At 36.6% G+C, this 19,696-nt stretch overlaps 1 protein-coding gene across 12 annotated transcripts in view; it reads left to right on the forward strand.

The window, feature by feature from the left end:
- Positions 1 to 19,696, forward strand: part of CEP63 (centrosomal protein 63) — a 66,737-nt gene that overhangs the window by 2,291 nt on the left and 44,750 nt on the right. For 6 of the 12 annotated variants that reach the window (XM_057738704.1, XM_057738706.1, XM_057738705.1 and 3 more), the window contains exons 2-3: positions 6,501 to 6,569; positions 7,518 to 7,695. In XM_057738704.1, coding sequence (XP_057594687.1) covers positions 6,526 to 6,569; positions 7,518 to 7,695 — 222 coding nt within the window. In that variant the 5' untranslated portion in view covers positions 6,501 to 6,525. Of the gene's footprint in view, positions 1 to 568; positions 607 to 2,373; positions 5,616 to 6,500; positions 6,570 to 7,517; positions 7,696 to 19,696 lie in introns of those variants that run through there. The other 6 variants (XM_057738697.1, XM_057738708.1, XM_057738707.1 and 3 more) reach the window with 2 other exon arrangements.

The following is a 19,696-nucleotide window of genomic DNA, read 5'->3' on the forward strand; positions in this document are numbered from 1 at the left end:
AAATGAATTAAAATGAAATAAAACTAAAAATTTCAGTTCCCTAGTTGCATTGGCCACATTTCAAGTGCCTAATGGCTATATTTTGAGTGGTGTGTATATAAAATCTTTCCATAATTGCATAAAGTTTTATCGAACAGTACTCATCTAGAAACTTGATCAGGTTCAGCCTTGACTTTTTTGAGGGGCTAAGGGCAGGACAAGATTTCATCAGTGGTGCAAAACACTTCAGAGAGGCACATGATGTCTGAGTCTTTTCTCGTTCTGTGATGTTAAGGTTGAGCAATGTAGTGGGTTCAGGTATTGTCAGCGCAATCCATCCGTCATGAAATTCTCCTTTCACTTAATGGTGAGATCCTTTCATGGATTTAGATTGCCTGTATCCACTATTGCATTAAGGGTTGCAATATGGTGATTTTATGATTCTATCGTTCCTTAGTATTTATTAGCTGAAGTTTTTTATGAAGAGCTTTTTACTTCATGAGCTATTTGACTATCCCACCAGCTATTTGAAATACAGTTTGTATAGGAAAGGCAAGAAAAATGCTTAATTCTTTCCCTCTATTTTCAGAGCACAGTAATGAGTTGGTGGCCTAGCAACCTCCAAAGGTAACCATGAGGGTTTTGCCTGTTTTTTTTTTCTTAAATCATCATGAACTTATAGATTTGAATATATTTAAACTGTTTCAACCTACTGCACTCTTTTTTTTTTTTTTTTGATACTCAAGTTGTCCTGTTGTTGGCAAGCGGCAGCCTGTTTAAGTTGGCTCCTGTCCACTTTGATAGGACCAGTAGTCTGTGAGAGTTTCCTCCTTTTCTGGTAAAATATGTTCCTGGCTCATTTATACATTTCTGGCCACCAAGAAGCCCTGGTTCCTTTGAGTGGGAGATGGTGTTTACAGACCAGTCTGGATGCTAGAGGTGCTTTTGGTATTAGGATGGTCATTAGTTTTGGGATTTGCAGTGGCCAGAGTTAGGGAAAAAGCACTTTTTTTAAAAAAGAATACAGAATTCACACTGATATTTCCAGTTTGATTTCATAGTTTCTTTTTAAACACTTGATTTTATATTTGTATCTTTTTCTCTTTTGCTTATTAAGTTACTTTTCTTCCTATATTATATGTAATGTTTTCAAATTAACAATGTCAAATTTACTATTAACAATATGATTCCTGAGTGGTATTAAAGGATTTCTTTGTAGTACATTTTTTTGCTTAGTATATACCCTACTTGGAATATGTACAGTAAAATTGTTGCATTTTAAAAGCAAATGAAACATATGTTATATGGAGAAGCTCCCAATTTGATATCTAGCTGATAGTTGATTTACTTCCAGTACTTTTTAATACTGCTGTTTTTTTCTTTTCCATTTGGATTCATTTCATTATATATAAAACATTAGCATAGTGCCTATAAAACAAGTTCCTGTTGAGGTACATCCAGACAAGTTTAGCTGCCTATTTTCTCCACCCTATTTCCCTTCCTTGTAGGTATCATATTTACCAGTTTGGGTTTATCCTTCCATAAGAACAAATGCAGTATATGTTACATGTTTATGTATAATTATATATGCTTAATGTATTTTGACATTATACATAACATATATATGTAACTTTTATTTATGTAATATGTAGTATATATCTATAATTTTTCCCCTTTCTTAGGTAAAAAGTCTTTGCATATACTGTTTTATATCTTGCTTTTTTCATCTAATATTATATGCCCTGTAGATCCCACCATAGAAGTCTGTAGAGATCATTGTCCCTTTTCACAGCTTCATGGTATTATTCCATTGGTGGATGAATACTCAGCTAGTCCCCTCCTGATAGGTCTTTGTGTTTTTTCCTAGTATTGCAAATAGTCCTGCAATGGATATCCTTCTGCATGTATGATTTTGTATTGTTGCCAATGTATGTTTGGGATAGGTTCCTAGAAGTGGTATTGTTGGATCAAAGGGTAAATGCATATATATCAGTTGCTAAGTATTGTCAAACTTTTAAATTTTTCATGGATCCAGTACAGAAGAAAGTAACTCAGTGTAGTTTTACTTTGTGTTTCTCTTATTGTGAACAGTGTTGAGCATCTTTTCATGTTTTTAAGGTCCTTTGCATTTCTCTTTCTGTGAACTCTTTGTTCAAATCTTCTGCCCATTTTTCTATAGATTTCTTTTTTCCTTCAAGTTTTAGAAGCTCTTTATATATTTGGATAATTAACCCCTTGTGATAAAACTTTCAAGTACTGTTGTCATTTATCTTTCAACTTTGCTTACAGCATTTTTCCCATGTAAAAAATGTTTTTTTATCTAAGATTTCTTGGTCTTTCCCCTTATTCTTTCTGAATTTTGAGTCATAGTTTAGACAGTGTTTTAGAGTTTCATTTTTATCTTGGAAAATTTCTTTGATACTTTATCTGATAATTTTTTTACCTTAAGTTTAAGTAGGAACCTTTCTGGGCAGTCATAAATGATATTGATTATTTATTGGAGCAGGCATAGTTTATCAGTTATAGTATATCCAACAAAGCCATAAATCTTTGGAATCACAGTAACACCAAGGCAGATGGGGGACAAAGCATGGTTATCCTCCTTTAAATGAGACTTGATGAGTAGGCATATTCCTTCTCTTAGTACACATATATTCATAATTCTAACCAGAGTTTTTATTTTCTTTCTGTGTCCCATTTTGTGAGTAATTTGATTCTGGGCACTTACTCTGGATATTTTTCCTGATCTGTAAAATGAAGAGGTTAAATTGGAGGCCTTTGGGTCCTTTCTAGCTCTTAAATTCCAATATGTTAATGAATTTCAAAGATTTGCGCATTATTAGGTACCTCTTTGGATTCTTTATTCCCTAAGATTTAAAGAATGCTTTCTGTGCTTCCCAGGCTTGGTGAAAAAAACCTGTATTTCCTTTTAACCATTTTATTCTAGATTTTACTGATTTAAAATAGTCTTTATTCCAAAGGAGAGTTTTAATTATAACTTCTGTTTGTTTTTGTCTTGGTCTAACTGCAGAAATGACTAAGATTGTCCTGTACCAATTGTAGAGCTACACAGTTTCCATTTAACTACATTAACATTTTATGTTAGCGGCAAGGAGTAGCAGATTATCAAACAGTATTTGGGCAAAAAATAAACTTTACATAATTATCGCATGGCATAGGGAAAAAGGAAAGTGAAGTAATGTAGTGCATGGAGCTGAATGAGTGTCAGGTTGGTTAGGAAAGGAGTCAGTGATATAGCTATGAGAAACTCAGATGAGAAAAGTCCATAGAAAATCAGAGTCCTTGCTATTTACCTGATCCTAAGGAAGGAGAAATGATGGTGTTTGTCAGCTGCTCAAGGAGATGGTGAAAGTATTGTTAAAAAACCATTATATATATATAAGTAATATTATTTTCCAAAGAGAATGTTACTGGTTCCACCCGTTCCTACCCCTACCTTTTTTTTTTTTTATAAACAGAGATCTCCTTGTGTTAGTCTTAGACCATGATTTCAATTTCTGAAATGGCTGTTTTCCCCTTTGTGGACTATTTTCACTATTGTGCTACTGCCACCTGGTGGCCATGGTGGTGACGTCATAGTTCGGTGTGTATTCTTTCCCGTGTCCAGACTTTTCAATGTGGTTTGATTTTATTTCTGCCAGAAAGATATTATTAAATCAAAAGAAGATGTGCTGATGTATTTTAATATCTGGAATGCTGTAAACTGTATAAAGATTGCACATTGGCTGGAACTTAGGAGTCACATTTCCTAGGTTTGATTCCTAGGACTATGGTTTATAGTTTACCATAATCAAGTTATTTAACCTTCCAAGCCTCAGTTTCCTCAAAGTAGTTGTGGCTGCAAGGGTGAGTCAAAAATTATCCGCACTCCCGTTATATTAAAACTTCTGTTGGCCGCACTGTCTTATCAGCGCTTTCTGTTCAAGGCTACTGTCTCCCCAGTCACTGCTTTGCAGGTGTGAATGTGTTACATCAGTTCATTTGTAACTGCGGTGCGAGCAAAAATGGATGCCCCACTTGTGACTTGCATGAAAGGAGCAGTGTGCAGTGATTCGTTTTTTGTGGTCTGAGGGTGTACCTGGTGCTGAAATTTATCAAAGACTTTGTGCGCAGTATGGAGAAAGTGTTTTGTCGTGAAGAAGTGTGTATGAATGGTTAGAGACGTTCAAGGAAGGTTGCACAAGTGTTAGCCATCAAGAAGGAGCCGGATTCACTTCTGATGAAGAAGTGAAGACAGTGCTGTATTCATGGCTCACAGCTCAGCCTAAAACATTTTTTAACGAGGGAATACGAAAGCTTGTTGACAGATGGACAGTGTATTGAAAAGCAAGGATAGTATGTCAATAAATGATGTCTTTTCTAAAAGTTAATTAAAGTAAATTCTACAGCCAGAGTGTGGATAATTTTTGACTCATCTCGTATCTTTTATGATTGTTATGAAGATTGAATTAGATGATATAGACAAGGCAGAACGGTCAAGCATTCAGTGACTTTTAGCTTCTAATGTAAGTATTGCTAATTACTAAATAATGTCATCCAGAAAATATATTAATGTTATATATGTTTACTAACTCTTTGTTACCAATATAACTAAATTTTTTTTTTTAAGAATAACATGACCTAAAGGAGTATAATTTTACTAATGATAATTTTGAGTAAATTTGGTAGCACTGTCCTTAGGAACAGCAGTTTCCTACACATTTGATAAATATCTGTGTAAAGTTGTCAGGAGCATGATTCTTACAGTATATATGTAATTGGCTATTAGAATCCCATTAAAAAGCTGGAAGAAACCTTGGAGATTATATAGGTCATGCCCCTTACTCTATAGAGGCAAAAACTGAAGTCCAAGGACACAAAGCTAGTTGCAGAGAGGACTCTGTCCTGGGTCTCCATCTACGTGGTACTGTATGAACTGTGTACTGCCTCTCTGTTCTCTGGAGTGGATCGAAACAGAATCCGTTGTTTTTGACAGTATCATGTTGTAATTGACTGTATCATTGTTTGAAAGAAAGTGGAAAAGAACATGAAAATCTTTTTCTGTAGGTTTTTATTTTGTCCAGTGTTGGTGTAATACGAAGGATAAACCAACTGGAAGAAATCCTCTCTGCTGTATTTGTACATGAGTAGTTAAATTTAATACTCCTGTTAGTAACTAGGAACAGGTGCAAATAATGTGCAGTGGCTGTATTTCCCAGCCTTCTCATTCTGCATCTCCTGTGCCTGCGTTTGTCACTATAGTTACCACTTTAGGGGAACATTTTGGTTAATTTTTTTCTTTCCCAGACTGAACTATTAATTCCTTAAAGGGGCTGTTTCATCTCTATATATCTAGTAGTTAGTATAAAACTGAATTCTATGTTGAATAGAGGAGTCCTCTTCTCAGAGCAATATAATTTGAAGTGAGGCATTAGGATAAAGGGGTAGAACCTCCACACCATAGTCTTTGGGAATTACCTAAAGACTGATTCAGGGTTGAGCCTCTGAAGGTTTAAGGAAAAAAGTAGTTTCTCAGGAGTGAGAAGTGGCTTGACATTGGTGAACATTTTGAAGATTTCTGATAAGAAGTGAGAAACCTACAGCAAGTACTACTCATTGGCATATCCAAGTTTAAGGTGGTTTTTCTCCTCATCTGCCTTTCTTTATGGTGTGTCTTTCCCTTTCTATGACAGTCTGTTCTATCTCCCTTCCCTTCTTTCTCTGCTAGACTCTTCCCTGTAGTTCTCTAGCTATGACCAGTTTGCATAGAGGGTAGGTTAAAAAAGGGAGGGGAATGGAGCTAAGTTCAGCCAAAAGCATTCAGCACAGGCCAGGCTGAAATGCTACGCTAAGCCCTGGAGCTGCAGGTGTGAATAAAACTGGTTTTCTTCCCTTGAGGGTTGAATAGTAAGGGAAAAGGGTATGCAAAAGAACATATCCAGTGTGGTGTAACTCCTTTGAAAGAACCTGTTAAGGACTAGGAGCCGTAAAGTGCAGAGGAGGGAGGGCCCACGTAGCTGCTTCTCAGGGGAGGGAGGGGTTCTAGGAGCTTCATGGGCCTGGCATCTAGAGGGTGAGTAGGATCTCCCATAATGGACCAAGAAGTTCAAGTGTAGGGCATTTAACCTTTTTACAATATCTCTTTTTTAAAAAGCTACACTTTTCCTCTGACCTCTCATTTTGAAAGTGTCAGTGTCCCTCTGCTGCTAGCAACCCACCTCCACCCAGGCCCACTCTTATGTGAGGAAGTAGGGATGCGGCAATGAGTATTTGATTTCAGTGGTGCAGGGGGAGTGTCGATGGCAATTCAGATCATTTTAAGTTACTTTATTTTAGTCTGAAGTATGTTTGGTTCTGGTATTTCTTGAAGAGATATTCCTTGACTGCTTCTAGAGTCATCTTAAGGAGTGCTGCATTTTCTCATTATTTGTATGCTTTCATTCGCATTCTTAAGTTTGTGAGTTGGATTGTTAGAACATAAAAAATGAATTTTCTCCTGACTGACTTTTTTACTTTCCCAGTTGCCAGAACAAAGGGGATTTGGCGATGGAGGCTTTGTTGGAAGGAATGCATAATCGGGGACGTGATGGGTACGTTTGCTTTTGACCTTAAGCTTCTCACTGAGTTTAAAGAGCATGTCTGCGTTATGCCTCTGACCATTTTGTGCTTTGGGTACAGCAGCAGAAGTGTGAGCACAGTCTAAGCTGATCCATGTCATGTATGGACAGCCTCTCCCTGGGGGCTTTCCCTCATCTCAGCAGTGTGGAGCTGCCTGCTTACCAGTATCCCACTGTAAATTTTCTACTTTTAAGAAGCAAAAGGCTATAGAGGTTTTGTGACACTAAGAACAAATGCTTTTTTTAAAAAGTATGTATGCCTTAGTAGTTACCTCTCTGTGACCATTCCTGGAAACCTCTTTGAATGCAATACATTTGTGTCCACTTGTGTTTCTACCTTTGTATCTGGCATCTCCTGAAACACTGAAGGACATCAGTAAGATTACAGCAATAAGATAGGTTGCAGTAAGTGTCTCATAATGAGTTGGAAAGAAATAGTTGAAATAAATTTGGCTCAAGGATGGATTTCTTAAAACAGCTCCTAAAATTGTATTGTCGTTTTCCCAATAGCCTACTTTTTTCTAAAGCTTTATGATTTTGTTTGGCTAGCTGTGAGAGAATGTGACATATGCTTGCCTGGATTCTTCCTGAAAGGTTCCCTAAAATGTTACAGAAGAACTAGTTGTTGGTTGTGGAAGTCTCACTCACAAACCAGACTTCCAATATCAACCTTGTGTTTGACCAAATGACTTAGGCTTTAGGTTGGCTACTGGAGGAAGACAAAGTGTTCTGTGCAGTGAATGATCACCTTATGTGAGCATTAAAAGGAAAAGCTCAGTGATCCTGTTCTTTGCTTCTGGTAATTTATTTGTTGACATTGTTCCACCTCAGGTAGGTTTACATCTGCTGCATTTTTATATGTGAAAGATGAAAAGCCACTTGGAGATATGTTCTATGTTAAGGGTCTGTTCTTGTTTATAGGGGATTTTTGACATCCTGTGAAGCAGAACTACAGGAGCTCATGAAACAGATTGACATAATGGTAGCTCATAAAAAGTCTGAGTGGGAAGGACAGACACATGCACTAGAAACTTGCTTGGATATCCGTGAACGGGAACTTAAGACTCTCAGGAGTCAGTTGGATATGAAACACAAAGAGGTAAAGCAGATGATTTGCTACTCTTTTTGTTATTTACACCTTGCCCTTTTTTTTTAAAGATTTATTTATTTATTTATTTATTTATTTTTGGCTGTGTTGGGTCTTCACTGCTGTGTGCGGGTTTTCTCTAGTTGTGGAGAGCGGGGGCTACTCTTCATTGTGGTGCTTGGGCTTCTCGTTGTGGTGGCTTCTCTTGTTGCAGAACACGGACTCTAGGCATGCAGGCTTCAGTAGCTGTGGCTTGCGGGCTTAGTTGCTCCACAGCATGTGGGATCTTCCCGGACCAGGGATCGAACCCGTGTCCCCTGCATTGGCAGGTGGATTCTTAACCACTGTGCCAGGGAAGCTCCACCTTGCCTTTAATAATAAATATGTTTCTTAAATATTTGTTGAAGAAAGCATTTTAAAAATATTTTTAATTCAATTTATTTAAAACAAAACAGAACGCAGTTCACCCATTTCTCCCCCCCACCCCGATCCAAGCCTTGCCTGTTGCAGCCACTAATCTGTTGTCTATATCTATGAGCTTATTTTTTGTTTGTTTTTGTAGATTCTACGTGTAAGAGAGATCATACAATATTTGTCTTTGTCTGAATTGTTAGTGTAGTGCCTTCAAGGTCGGTCCATGCTGTGGCAAATGGCAACCTTTTTTTTTTCTTAATGGCTGAATAATATTCTTTGTGTGCGTGTGTGTGTGTACGTGTACACCACAATTTCTTTATCCATTCATTCGTCAGTGGATACTTAGGTTATTTCCATATCTTTGTTATTGTAAATAAATCTGCAGTGAACATGGGAGTGCATATATCTATTTGAATTAGTTTCTTTTTGTTTTCTTCAGATAAATACCCAGAAGTGGAATTACTAGAGCATATGGTAGTTCTATTTTTAATTTTTTGAGGAATCTCCATACTATTTTCCATAATGGTTGCACCAACTTACATTCTCACCAACAGTGCATAAGGGTTCCCTTTTGTCCACATCCTTGCCAACACTTGTAATTTGCTGTCTTTTTGATACTAGCCGTTTTGCAAGCTATGAGTTGATATCTCTTTGTGATTTTGATTTGCATTTCCCTGATGATTAGTGATGTTGACCATCTTTTCATGTACCTGTTGGTCATCTGTATGTCTTCTTTGGAAAAATGTCTATTTGGATCTTTGCCCATTTCTTTCATTGGATAGTTTGTTTTTTTGCTATTGAATTGTTTAAGTTCTTTGTATATTTTGGATATCAGTCCCTTGTCAGATACATGATGTGGAATTATTTTCTCCCATTCAGTAAGTTGCCTTTTCATGCTGTTGATGTTTTCCTTTGCTGTGCAGAAGCTTTGTAGTTTGATGTAGTCCCACTTATGTTTTTTTGCTTTTGCTGCTTTTACTTTTTTTGCTTTTGCTTTTGTTGCAGATTCAAAATATCATCACTAAGACCTATATCAAGGAGCTTACTGCCTATGTTTTCTCCTAGGAGTTTTATGGTTTCAGGTCTTATGTTCAAGTCTTTAATCCATTTTGAATTAATTTTTGTGAATGGTGTAAGATAGTGGTCCAGCTTAATTCTCTTGCATGTGGCTGTCCAGTTTTCCCAACATGATTTATTGAAGAAACTATGCTTTCCCCATTGTATATTCTTGGTTTATTTGTCATAAATCAATTGACCATACATGTGTGGGTTTATTTCTGGTCTCTCTATTCTCTGTTCTGTTCTATTGATCTAAGTCTTTTTATATGTCAATACTATATTGTTTGTATGTAATAATAGCCTTATAATATAACTTCAATTCCCTTGAAGTTAGGGAGCATGGTGCCTCCAGCTTTGTTCTTTCTTAAGATTGCCTTGGCTATTTGGTTTCATACAAATTTTAGGATTTTTGCTTTATTTCCATGAGAAATGCCATTGGAATTTTGATAGGGATTGCACTGGATCTGTAGATTGCTTTGGATAGTATGGCCATTTTAACAATATTGATTCTTTCAATCCATGAGCATAAAATATCTTTCCATTTATTTGTGTCTTTTTCAATATCTTTCATTAATGTCTTGTAGTTTTCAGTATATAGGTCTTTCACCTCCTTGGTTAAATTTACTCTTAGGTATTTTATTCTTTTTGATGCAGTTGTATATGGGATTGTTTTCTTAATTGCTCTATTTGATAGTTTGTTATTATTTAAAGAAACACAGTAGATTTTTGTGTATTGATATTGTGTTCTGTAACTTTATTGAATTCATTTATTGGTTCTATTAGATGGACTCTTTAGGATTTCCTATTTTCATGTCATCCGCAAACAGCGACAGTTTTACTTTTGTCTTTCCAATTTGGTTGCCTTTTATTTCTTTTTCTTGCCTAACTATTTTGGCTAGGACTTCCAATACTATGTTGACTAAAAGTGGTGAGAGTGGACATCCTTGCCTTGTTCCTGATCTTAGTGGAAAAGCTTTGAGCTTTTCAACATTGTGAATGATGTTAGCTGTAGGCTTGTCATATATGACCTTAATTATGTTGAGGTATGTTTCCTCTATACCTGCTTTATTGAGAGATTTGAGATTTTATCATAAATGGATTTAAATGTTGTCAGATGCTTTTTATGCATCTATTGAGATAATCATATGATTTTTGTCTTCATTTTGTTAATGTGGTGTATTACATTGACTGATTTACAGATATTGGACCATCCTTGCATCTCTGGAATAAATTTCACTTGATCATTGTATATGATCCTTTTAATGTATTGCTGAATTTGGTTTGCTGATATTTTGTTGAGAATTTTTGCATCTATGTTCATCAGGCATATTAACCTGTAAAAAAACATTTTTTTTTTTTTTGTTGGCACTCTTGTCTGGTTTTGGTGTTAAGCTAATACTGGCCTCATAAAATGTGTTTTGAAAAGATCCCCCCCATGTTATTTGGAAGAATTTGAAAAAGATTGGTATTAATTCTTCTTTGAATATTTTGTAGAATTCACCATTGAAGCCATTTGGTCCTGGACTTTTGTTGTTGAGAGTTTTTGATTACTGATTCAATCTGCTTGCTAGCAATTGGTCTGTTCAGATTTTCTATTTTGTCATGATTCAGTCTTCATAGCTTATATGTTTTTAGGAGTTTATCCACTTCTTTAGTTTGTCCAGTTTGTTGGCATATAATTGTTCATAGTAGTCTATATGATCCTTTGTATTTCTGTGGTGTCGCTTGTAATATCTCCTCTTTCATTTCTGACATTTGAATCTTTTTTTTTTCTTGGTGAGTCTAGCTAAGGTTTTATCAATTTTACTTAGTTTCATTGATCTTTTCTGTTGTCTTTTTAGTCTCTATTTCGTTTATTTCTGCTCCAATTTTTTTTTCCTCTCTTCTACTAACTTTGGGCTTTGTTCTTTTTCTAGTTCCTTAAGGTGTAGTTAGATTGTTTGTCTGAGACTTTTATCACTATGAACTTACCTTGTAGAACTGTTTTTGCTGCATCCCATAAATTTTGGCGTGTTACATTTCCATTTTTGTTTTTTTTGAAGGTATTTTTTGATTTCTCTTTTGATTTCTTCTTTAGCCAATTGGTTATTCAGTAGCATGTTTAATCTCCACATATGTGTGTATTTTCCATTTTTCTTCATGTAATTTCTCATTTAATGCCATTGTGGCTGGAAAAGATGCTTGATATGATTTCAGTCTTCTTAAATTTATTAATACTTGATCTATGGCCTAACATATGCTCTATCTTGGAAGATGTTTCATATACACTTGAGAAGAATGTGTATTCTGTTGCTTTGGAATGGAATGTTCTATAAATATCTGTTAAGTCCATCTGGTCTAACATGTTTAAGGCTGATGTCTCCTTATTGATTTTCTGTCTGGGTGATCTTTCCATTGATGTAAGTGAGATATTAAAGTCCCCTACTATAATTATACTATTATCGTATTGCTGTCTATGTCTTCCTTTAGGTCTGTTAATAATTGTGCTGCATGTATAGGTGCTCCTATGTTGGGTGCATAAATATTTACAAATTTTGTATCCTCTCATTGGATTGACCCCTTTATCATTATGTAATGCCCTTCTTTGTCTCTTATTAAAGTATTTGTATTAAAGTATTTTTTTAATATAAGTATAGCTACTCCATCTTTCTTTTCAGTTTCCATTTGCATGTCATCTCTTTTTTCTATCTCTTCACTTTCAGTCTGTGTCCTTACATCTAAAGCATATCTCTTACAGGCAGCATATATAGGTGTGTCTTGCTTTTTATTCCTTCAGCCACTGTCTATCTTTTGGTTGGAGAATTTAGTCCATTTACATTTAAAGTAATTATTGATAAGCATGTGCTTATTGCCATTTTGTTAATTGTTTTCTAGTAGTTTTTGTAGTTTCTCTGTGTTCCTTTCTTCTTCTCTTGCTCTCTTGCTTTGTGGTTTGATGTCTTCCTTTAGTGGTACGCTTCTATTCCTTTCTCTTTCTCTTTGTGTATTTACTATAGGTTTTTTGCTTTGTGGTTACCATGAGACTTACATTTAACAACTTATATCTATAACAGTCTATTTTAAGTTGATAACATCTTTTTTTAAAATTAATTAAGTAATTAATTTATTGGCTGCATTGGGTCTTCGTTGCTGCACACGAGCTTTCTCTAGGTGTGAGTGGAGAGCTACTCTTCACTGTGGTGTGCGGGCTCCTCACTGCGGTGGCTTCTCTTGTCGTGGAGCATGGGCTCTTGGCATATGGGCTTCAGTAGTTGCGGCACATGGGCTCAATAGTTGTGGCACACAGGCTTTAGTTGGTCTGCGGCATGTGGGATCTTCCTGGAGCAGGGATAGAACCTTTGTCCCCTACATTGGCAGGCGGATTCTTATCCACTGCACCACCTAGGAGGTCTTTGAACTCTTTATCAGGTGAATTACTTATCTCCATTTCATTAAGGTTTTTTTGTGAGGTTTATCTTGTTCTTTCATTTGGAATATATTCCTATTTCTTTATTTTGCTTGACTCTCTGTTGGTTTCTGTACAGTAGATGAAACAACCACCTCTTCCAGGGATCCAGGAATGCAAGTCCCTCAAGGCACCTAGAGCTGAGTAATCAAAGGGAGTCCCTTAGGCACCAGCGCTCTGTGTAGCTATCCTCTGGGAGACACTTGTGCACTAGAGGCAGCAGAGTGTGAAGACAAAGGTAGCACCTGCCCTCTAAGGTTTCTGGAAAGGATTACAGTCAACCCCAAGATGCATGCCTAATCAGAAGCTTGCCCTCACTTAGCAGTCATGATGATCAGTTAACAGTCCCCCTTCACAGAAAGATTGAGCTCCTGGGTCTGTTTCTTTTTGCTGTGCCCTTGGGGTGGTAGCTGTTTAAGAACTCTTTCTCCTTGGGCTACAGTCCTGTTGGTCCCATGAGTATAAGCCCTACTGACCACCAGAGCCAGTTGATATAGAGGTGTTCCCTAGCAGCGGTCATAAAAATCCAGGCATCAGACAGGGGCATGAGCTCCTTTCTGGGTGACACCAATTATTTCAGTTCCTTGGGACCCAGGACACAAGCTCCCCGGCCTCCAGAGCCAAGTAATCAAGAATCCTATCCTGGGCAGCAGCTGTAAAAATCCGGACACCAGGTGTGTGTAAAGGCTCCCTTTCGGGAGATATTGGTACTCTGAAGCACGGCAAAGGTGGGGTCTTCCAGTCTTTGTTCCCAGAGTGTTCCAGCAGACTCCTAGATGTGTGTATTGAATTAGATGCCTGCCCCTCTGACTGAGGTTTTAATATAAGCAGGTGAGCCTTATTCACTTTAAGTCTAGGCATGATTGGCTACCTCTAAGTTAGACTCTGGGGTGGGTGAGTCTAAGCACTTGAGCCCTCTAAGAGGTGTTTCTCAGATTGCTATCATTTCGTGAGTCTTGGGACACAAGACCCATTGGTTTTCAAAAATTAGATGTTTGGGGGGCTTATCTGTCAAGTGCATGTCTTAAAAGTTGGGGTGCCTAGTGTGGGATTTGAACCCTTTGCTCCTCAGGGAGAAGCTCTGGGTTTTGAGTTCCCCTCTGGTTGTTGGTTGCTACACCAGGAGTGAGGTATATGGTGAGATTGGGTCCCCATCTTCCCTACAGGCTTTTGAATGGTTTTCTTCTCTTTTGCCCAATGTGTAGTGGTCACTCAACCAGCCTTTAGGTTTTTTTTCCAAGAAGAAATTGTTCCATATTTAGCTGTAGATCCAGTGAGTCTGTGGGAGGAGGTGAGTTCAGGATCTTCCTACATCGCCATCTTGAATCGGTGATGCTGTCTTGTTTTATAATGCAAAGAAAGCATTTGTGTGTCAAATTCTGATGGTTTCTTTCAGAAGAAAAATTCATTGGTGAAAATGCATAAGAATATTAGTATTTATTTCAAGGATCATGCTACCTTGGTCACATGTAATACGTACATAATTTCTTTACGAAAATGTAAAGGGTGTCACGTGATCTTTGCAAAAACCTTCATTCTGTTACATGCCCATGTTAATAATCACTGAGTTTAGTGAACATTGTTTTTGACCTCATTGTATGACCAGTATAAAAAGTTAAGCCCCAAATTCAATAATTTACTTATTTTGGTTAGGTTTAAAATAAAATTCAGAAAACTCTTTTAAAAAATTTATATTTGCACTTGTTGACAATTAGGGGAAAAGAAAGAAAAGAGGAAAGTAAAATATTATTTGCCATCTCACCACCCAGTGTTATTGTTGATTTGGGGAAAAAGTTTAGTAACATTTGCTAATTGGTTTCTCTTACTTCAACTGGTACAGTAAAAAGAACATTGCATATTGGAAGGGAAGCAGAAAGCATATCTAAGTGCAAGAATTGCCCCTAAATTTCTGGCATGAATGTTAATCTCAGACGGATTGGAAGAGTTGTAGGGAAACACTGGTTCCAAGCTCCACTTGGATAGGCTTTCCTACCAGTAGGATCACCACTCATTAGTGCTGTTGTTCAGCTTCTTCAGGGGTGCTTCTGTGAGTGGTACACTGAGATTGTGATTCTGTTGTTGATACTCATTTATCAAGAATATTTTAGAAATGTTTCATGTCACAAGTAAAGAGTTAGGCTTCATAAAGTGTTTTTTTCCTTGTCAAGAGAATCCCTCAATGGTTGGCCATTTGCACTTTGGGTCAAAGCAGTATTGTCAACCCTAATGCACTCGAAAATCCACATATAACTTTACAGTCAACCCTCCTTATCGGAGATTCCACATTCATGAGTTCATGTGGTACTGTAGTGTTTATTGAAAAAAATCCAAATAAAGGTGGACCCATGCAGTTCAACCATGTTGTTCAAGGGTCAACTGTACATAGTAACATTGGCCGTGTTAGATTCAGTGTTCTGAGAATGTCACTTGCTAAACTGGAATTTATTTTAAAATTTGGGTAGACTTTTGAGAATGTGTTTTAAAATTACACTTGATGAAAAGATATAGAAGGTGATGAAAAAGTGCATGGAATGATCAATCATATTTGATTTTTTAAAAATCATAATTTAGGTAGGGTCAGTGCTCTTCGGTAAGTTACTTTAGTTACCCCTTCTTTATTTCTCCTGGGGCAAAACAGAAGTAGTTCTGTTTAGTAAGTTAAGGTGATAGTGGTTTCCTAGTTAAAAAACGCTGTGCAGTAGACCCTTAAACAACCTGGGGGTCAGGGATGCAGATCCCCCATGCAGTTGAAAATCTACTTATAACTTTACAGTTGCCCTTTGTGTTTGCAGTTCTGAGTCTGTGGATTCAATCAACTTTGGATGCTATAGTCCTGTAGTACATATTTATTGAAAAAAATCCCTGTATAAGTGGACCTGTGCAGTTCAAACCCATGTTTGTTCAAGGGTCAACTGTATATAAAGTTATCTAAGTTGTTTATTTTGTTAGAAAACCATTCAGGAAATTCCTGTGATCATGAGAATATTCAGTCACTCCGAGGCTGTTTAAACTTATTCCTGCAGCTTTGTTTTATGTCAGGGGCATTACTGCACTATAGGCAGACCTCATTTGATTGCGCTTCACTCTATTGTGCTTCACAGGTAGTGTATTTTTTACAAATTGAAGGTTTGTGGCAACCTTGCATTGAACAAGTCTGTTGGCACCTTTTTTCTAACAGCATTTGCTCACTTCATGTCTCTGTGTCAAATTTTGGTAATTCTTACAATATTTCAGATCCTCTACCAGCATAAAGATTATGACTCACTGATGGCTCTGATGATGGTTAGCATGTTTTTTTTAGCAATAAAGTATTTTTAAATTAAGATACATATATTACTTTTTAGACATAATACTCTTGTACACTTAGTTGACTACAGTACAGTGTAAACATAACATTTATATGCACTGGGAAACCAAAAAATTTATGTGACTCATTGTATCACAATATTTGCTTTATTGTGGTGATCTGGGAGGAACCTGCAGTATCTCTGAAGCATGCCTGTACTTAATACCTTAAAGAAAAATTAAAGGGATTGAGTAGATAGGTTTCTTGGTAAGAATTTGAAGATTACAAGTTTGCCCTGGGGACATAAAAGATATTTAGAAATGTAGCTGTCAATGATTTGCTGCTTCATTGATTGGGCTGCTGGAAGTTGATGAAGTTTCTAGAGGTAAAATGCTTTTATGAAATACTGATTGTAGGAATCTGTTCCATACAGTTGGTCTGTGAAATTGTAATTTCACTTTGTTATTGGTGATAACATGTCTATAATCTACTTTGAACAGGACATGATAGAAGAACTAGAATGTAGGGCTTTAAGTTTTGTTATTATTATTCATTTGAAAATTTCAGGCCTAGAAGCAATTAGTCCTATGGTATAAACCAGTGCTACTCAAATGACAGGACTATGGTGAGATAAAAGGCTTACACCCGAGTGTAATTCAGTATGTTGCATCCTTCACTTCACAGAAAGTTTGCTGTATAAAAATGTCAGTTGCACTAAACAGTGTGTTTTATGACAGTTGATTTACATTCTGCTTCAAGTTCTTATCTCCTGTTGGATTGCTGTTGTGCCCATCTGCAGACATACTTGGAGGAGGACTAGTATAAACAACTTGTTTCATAGGTGAATGCTTCCTATGTTTTCTGATTACACTGTTGGGATTAGATTGGTTTTAATGGACATTTCTGCTGCTGTTACTTTCTAATGCCCTACAGAGCAGGTAGACCTAATGAAACAAGTAAGGAATTTGGAGTCCTGGCTGTGCCTTTTTTCACCTGAATGGCCTTGGACAAATAATTTAACCTCTCTGAGCCCGTCTCATCATGTGTAAAATTAGGATATAATCCCTACGTCCCACTATTGTTGTGAAGATTGAGTTACTGTTTAAGAAACCACTTTGAAAACTCTAAATTGTAGTTAAAATGATATCATCCATACTGACAGTTTTCAAACCTTGGCCACCATTTCTCTACCTAATGCCATTTCTTGCTCTCAGCAATTAACCTCTTTTTTCTTCCTTTTTTTTAAAGAAATTTAAATATTGTTTCATGCCCATTATGATCAAGACTCTGGTAAATAAATAAAATTAAACAGTCTTTTCTTCACATTTTATATTTATGCTTGGGACATAGTAAATGAAAAGAAAAATGGTTCTACAAGGCTCATAAGAAAAAACAGTGATCATCTGCCCTATTCCTTTGAACCTAGGATTCGTGCTTCTCTGAGGCAGTTATTCAGTGTCTTTAACTCTTTTTTTTTTTTGTATTCTCTTTATATTTCTAAATAACATTTTATGGTGATATTCTTAATTTTCATTTTTTAGCTATTTGTCTGATAACTTGCTGCTATGAAAGATAAGGGCTTTGCTCTCTTACATACAATTTCCATCCCCTCATCCTGCAAGAATTATATATCTTAAGTTTTGGTTAGGTTAATGTTCAGTATTTGTATCATTAAGATGGTAAATATTATTCACAACTGAGTCAGGTAGCATAATAATAATCAAACTTATTTCTTGTTCAGTGTTTTTGTTTTCCTAGAAATTAGTAACTGTCTCATTTTTATTTTTTTTTATTTGCTTTTTTAAAAAGTACCTTCACAATAATGGGAAGAATTGATAATGCCAATATGTAGATTTGCCATGGATCTCTTTCTATCTTTTATTGCTTCTGCACTCTTAAGATCATCTTAAACTGATTTCAGAGATTCAGATGTCTGCAGTTGAGTGACAATTTCAAGAAGACTTGTCCTACATCTGGCCCATCCTTACTCTTAGGGTGAAGTCTTTCAGGGTCCCAACTCAAAGCAAGGAGGGATTCAGAGCTGTCTTGGGCATCAAATCTTTTATTCTCTTAGCCCCTTGAAGTTATCAAAACTCCCATTCAACTTCTTATCCTTTCAGCGGCCTTCTCTAATTTCAGCTAATAATTGCCCCAAACTCTGGGCTCACCTCCCTCCACCTCTAGCCTAGCCCAGATTCTGGCCTGGTAATTCTTGCCAATTATGTTAGCACTTGACTTCAAGCACATTTAAAAAATATATATTTATTTATTTAATCATTTATTCATTTATTGGCTGCATTGGGTCTTCGTTGCTGTGAGTGGGGGCTACTCTTCGTTGCAGTGTGCAGGCTTCTCATTGCAGTAGCTTCTCTTGTTGCAGAGCACGGGCTCTAGGCATGCGAGCTTCTGTAGTTGTGGCTTGTAGGCTCTAGAGCACAGGCTCAGTAGTTGTGGTGCATGGGCTTAGTTGCTCCATGGCATGTGGGATCTTCCCGGAGCAGGGATCAAAGCCATGTCTCCTGCATTGGCAGTCAGTTCTTAACCACTGCACCCCCAGGGAAGTCCCCAAGCACATTTTAAAAGAAATCTAACTTACATATGTGTCCTCAATATATGGACTGGCCCAGAATACCTAGTCTGCCATTACCAAATGTTAAAGTCTGAAAGATTCACATTTAACGAAAAATATCCTGAGTGAAATTTACTACTAAATTCTACAGTCAATCAGATTTTCAACCAGATGTGAAAAGGGAATAAAGGTATTTTCAGACGTATAAAATCTCAAAAGTATGTTCTACCAAAATGAGAAGTAAAACTTACAAAAGAGATGACAGAGAATTTTAAAAAAAGCAAAAAGGAGAAAAGCATAGAAAGTCTCCAGAATAATGGTGAAGGCAGTTCCCAAGATGACAGCTATACAGGTAGCCTAGAGTAACTTATCCATATTTGAGAATGGCAAGCTCCAGGAGAGATGTTTTCATGGGAAGAAAGAAAAGGAAGAAAAGAAAAGAAATTATTATAGCTCTGTTTACTGTGTTCAAGGAGATAAAAGAAGACTGAGCATTTCAGGAACGAATTGGAAACTATTAAAAGATGATGAAATAAAAATAGAATAACTGAAATTAAGGCCTTAAAGATTAAGAGATAATTGGTGAACTGGGAAGTAGGACAGAAGAAAATGTTTGGAATAAAGCAAAGACAGAATGATAGAAAATATAGAAGAGAGGATAAGAGAAAAGAGACAGTGAGAAGGCCTAATATGAGTGTTTTGGGAATCCCTGAAGGAGAAAAAAGAGTGAGAATGGGCAAAAACAATATTTGAAAATAAGTTGACTGAGATTTTGCCAAAAGTGAGGAAAGCGTTGTATTTAAGAAATCCAAAAACCTCCAGAAGCAAGATAAATAAAAAGAAATATTTACCTAGGTTGAAAACTAAAGACAAAAAGGAACTCTGAAAAGCAATCAAAGGAAACAAAACAAAATGAAACAAAATCAAATATTTACCAAGAAAAAAAGATGATCTACAAACAGCTTCTAACAGCTGACTTGTCAGCTAAAACAGTGAAAGCCAGAAGACAATAGAATGATGTCCACAAAGAAATGACTTTTTTTTCCTGCCAAACTGGAAGTAAATTCTATACCCAGAATAAAAGTGAAATAAAGACATTTTCAGATCGACAAAGATTGAGAGAATTTGTCACTAGGAGACTTATACCAAGGAAATACTAAAGAATGTTCTTCAGGTAGAAGGGAAGTGACCCCAGATGGAAGCTCAAGAGATAAAAGGAAGAAATGGAAGGTGACAGTAA

The sequence above is a fragment of the Hippopotamus amphibius genome, chromosome 6 (genome assembly GCF_030028045.1).
Source record: "Hippopotamus amphibius kiboko isolate mHipAmp2 chromosome 6, mHipAmp2.hap2, whole genome shotgun sequence".
NCBI lineage: Eukaryota > Metazoa > Chordata > Mammalia > Artiodactyla > Hippopotamidae > Hippopotamus > Hippopotamus amphibius.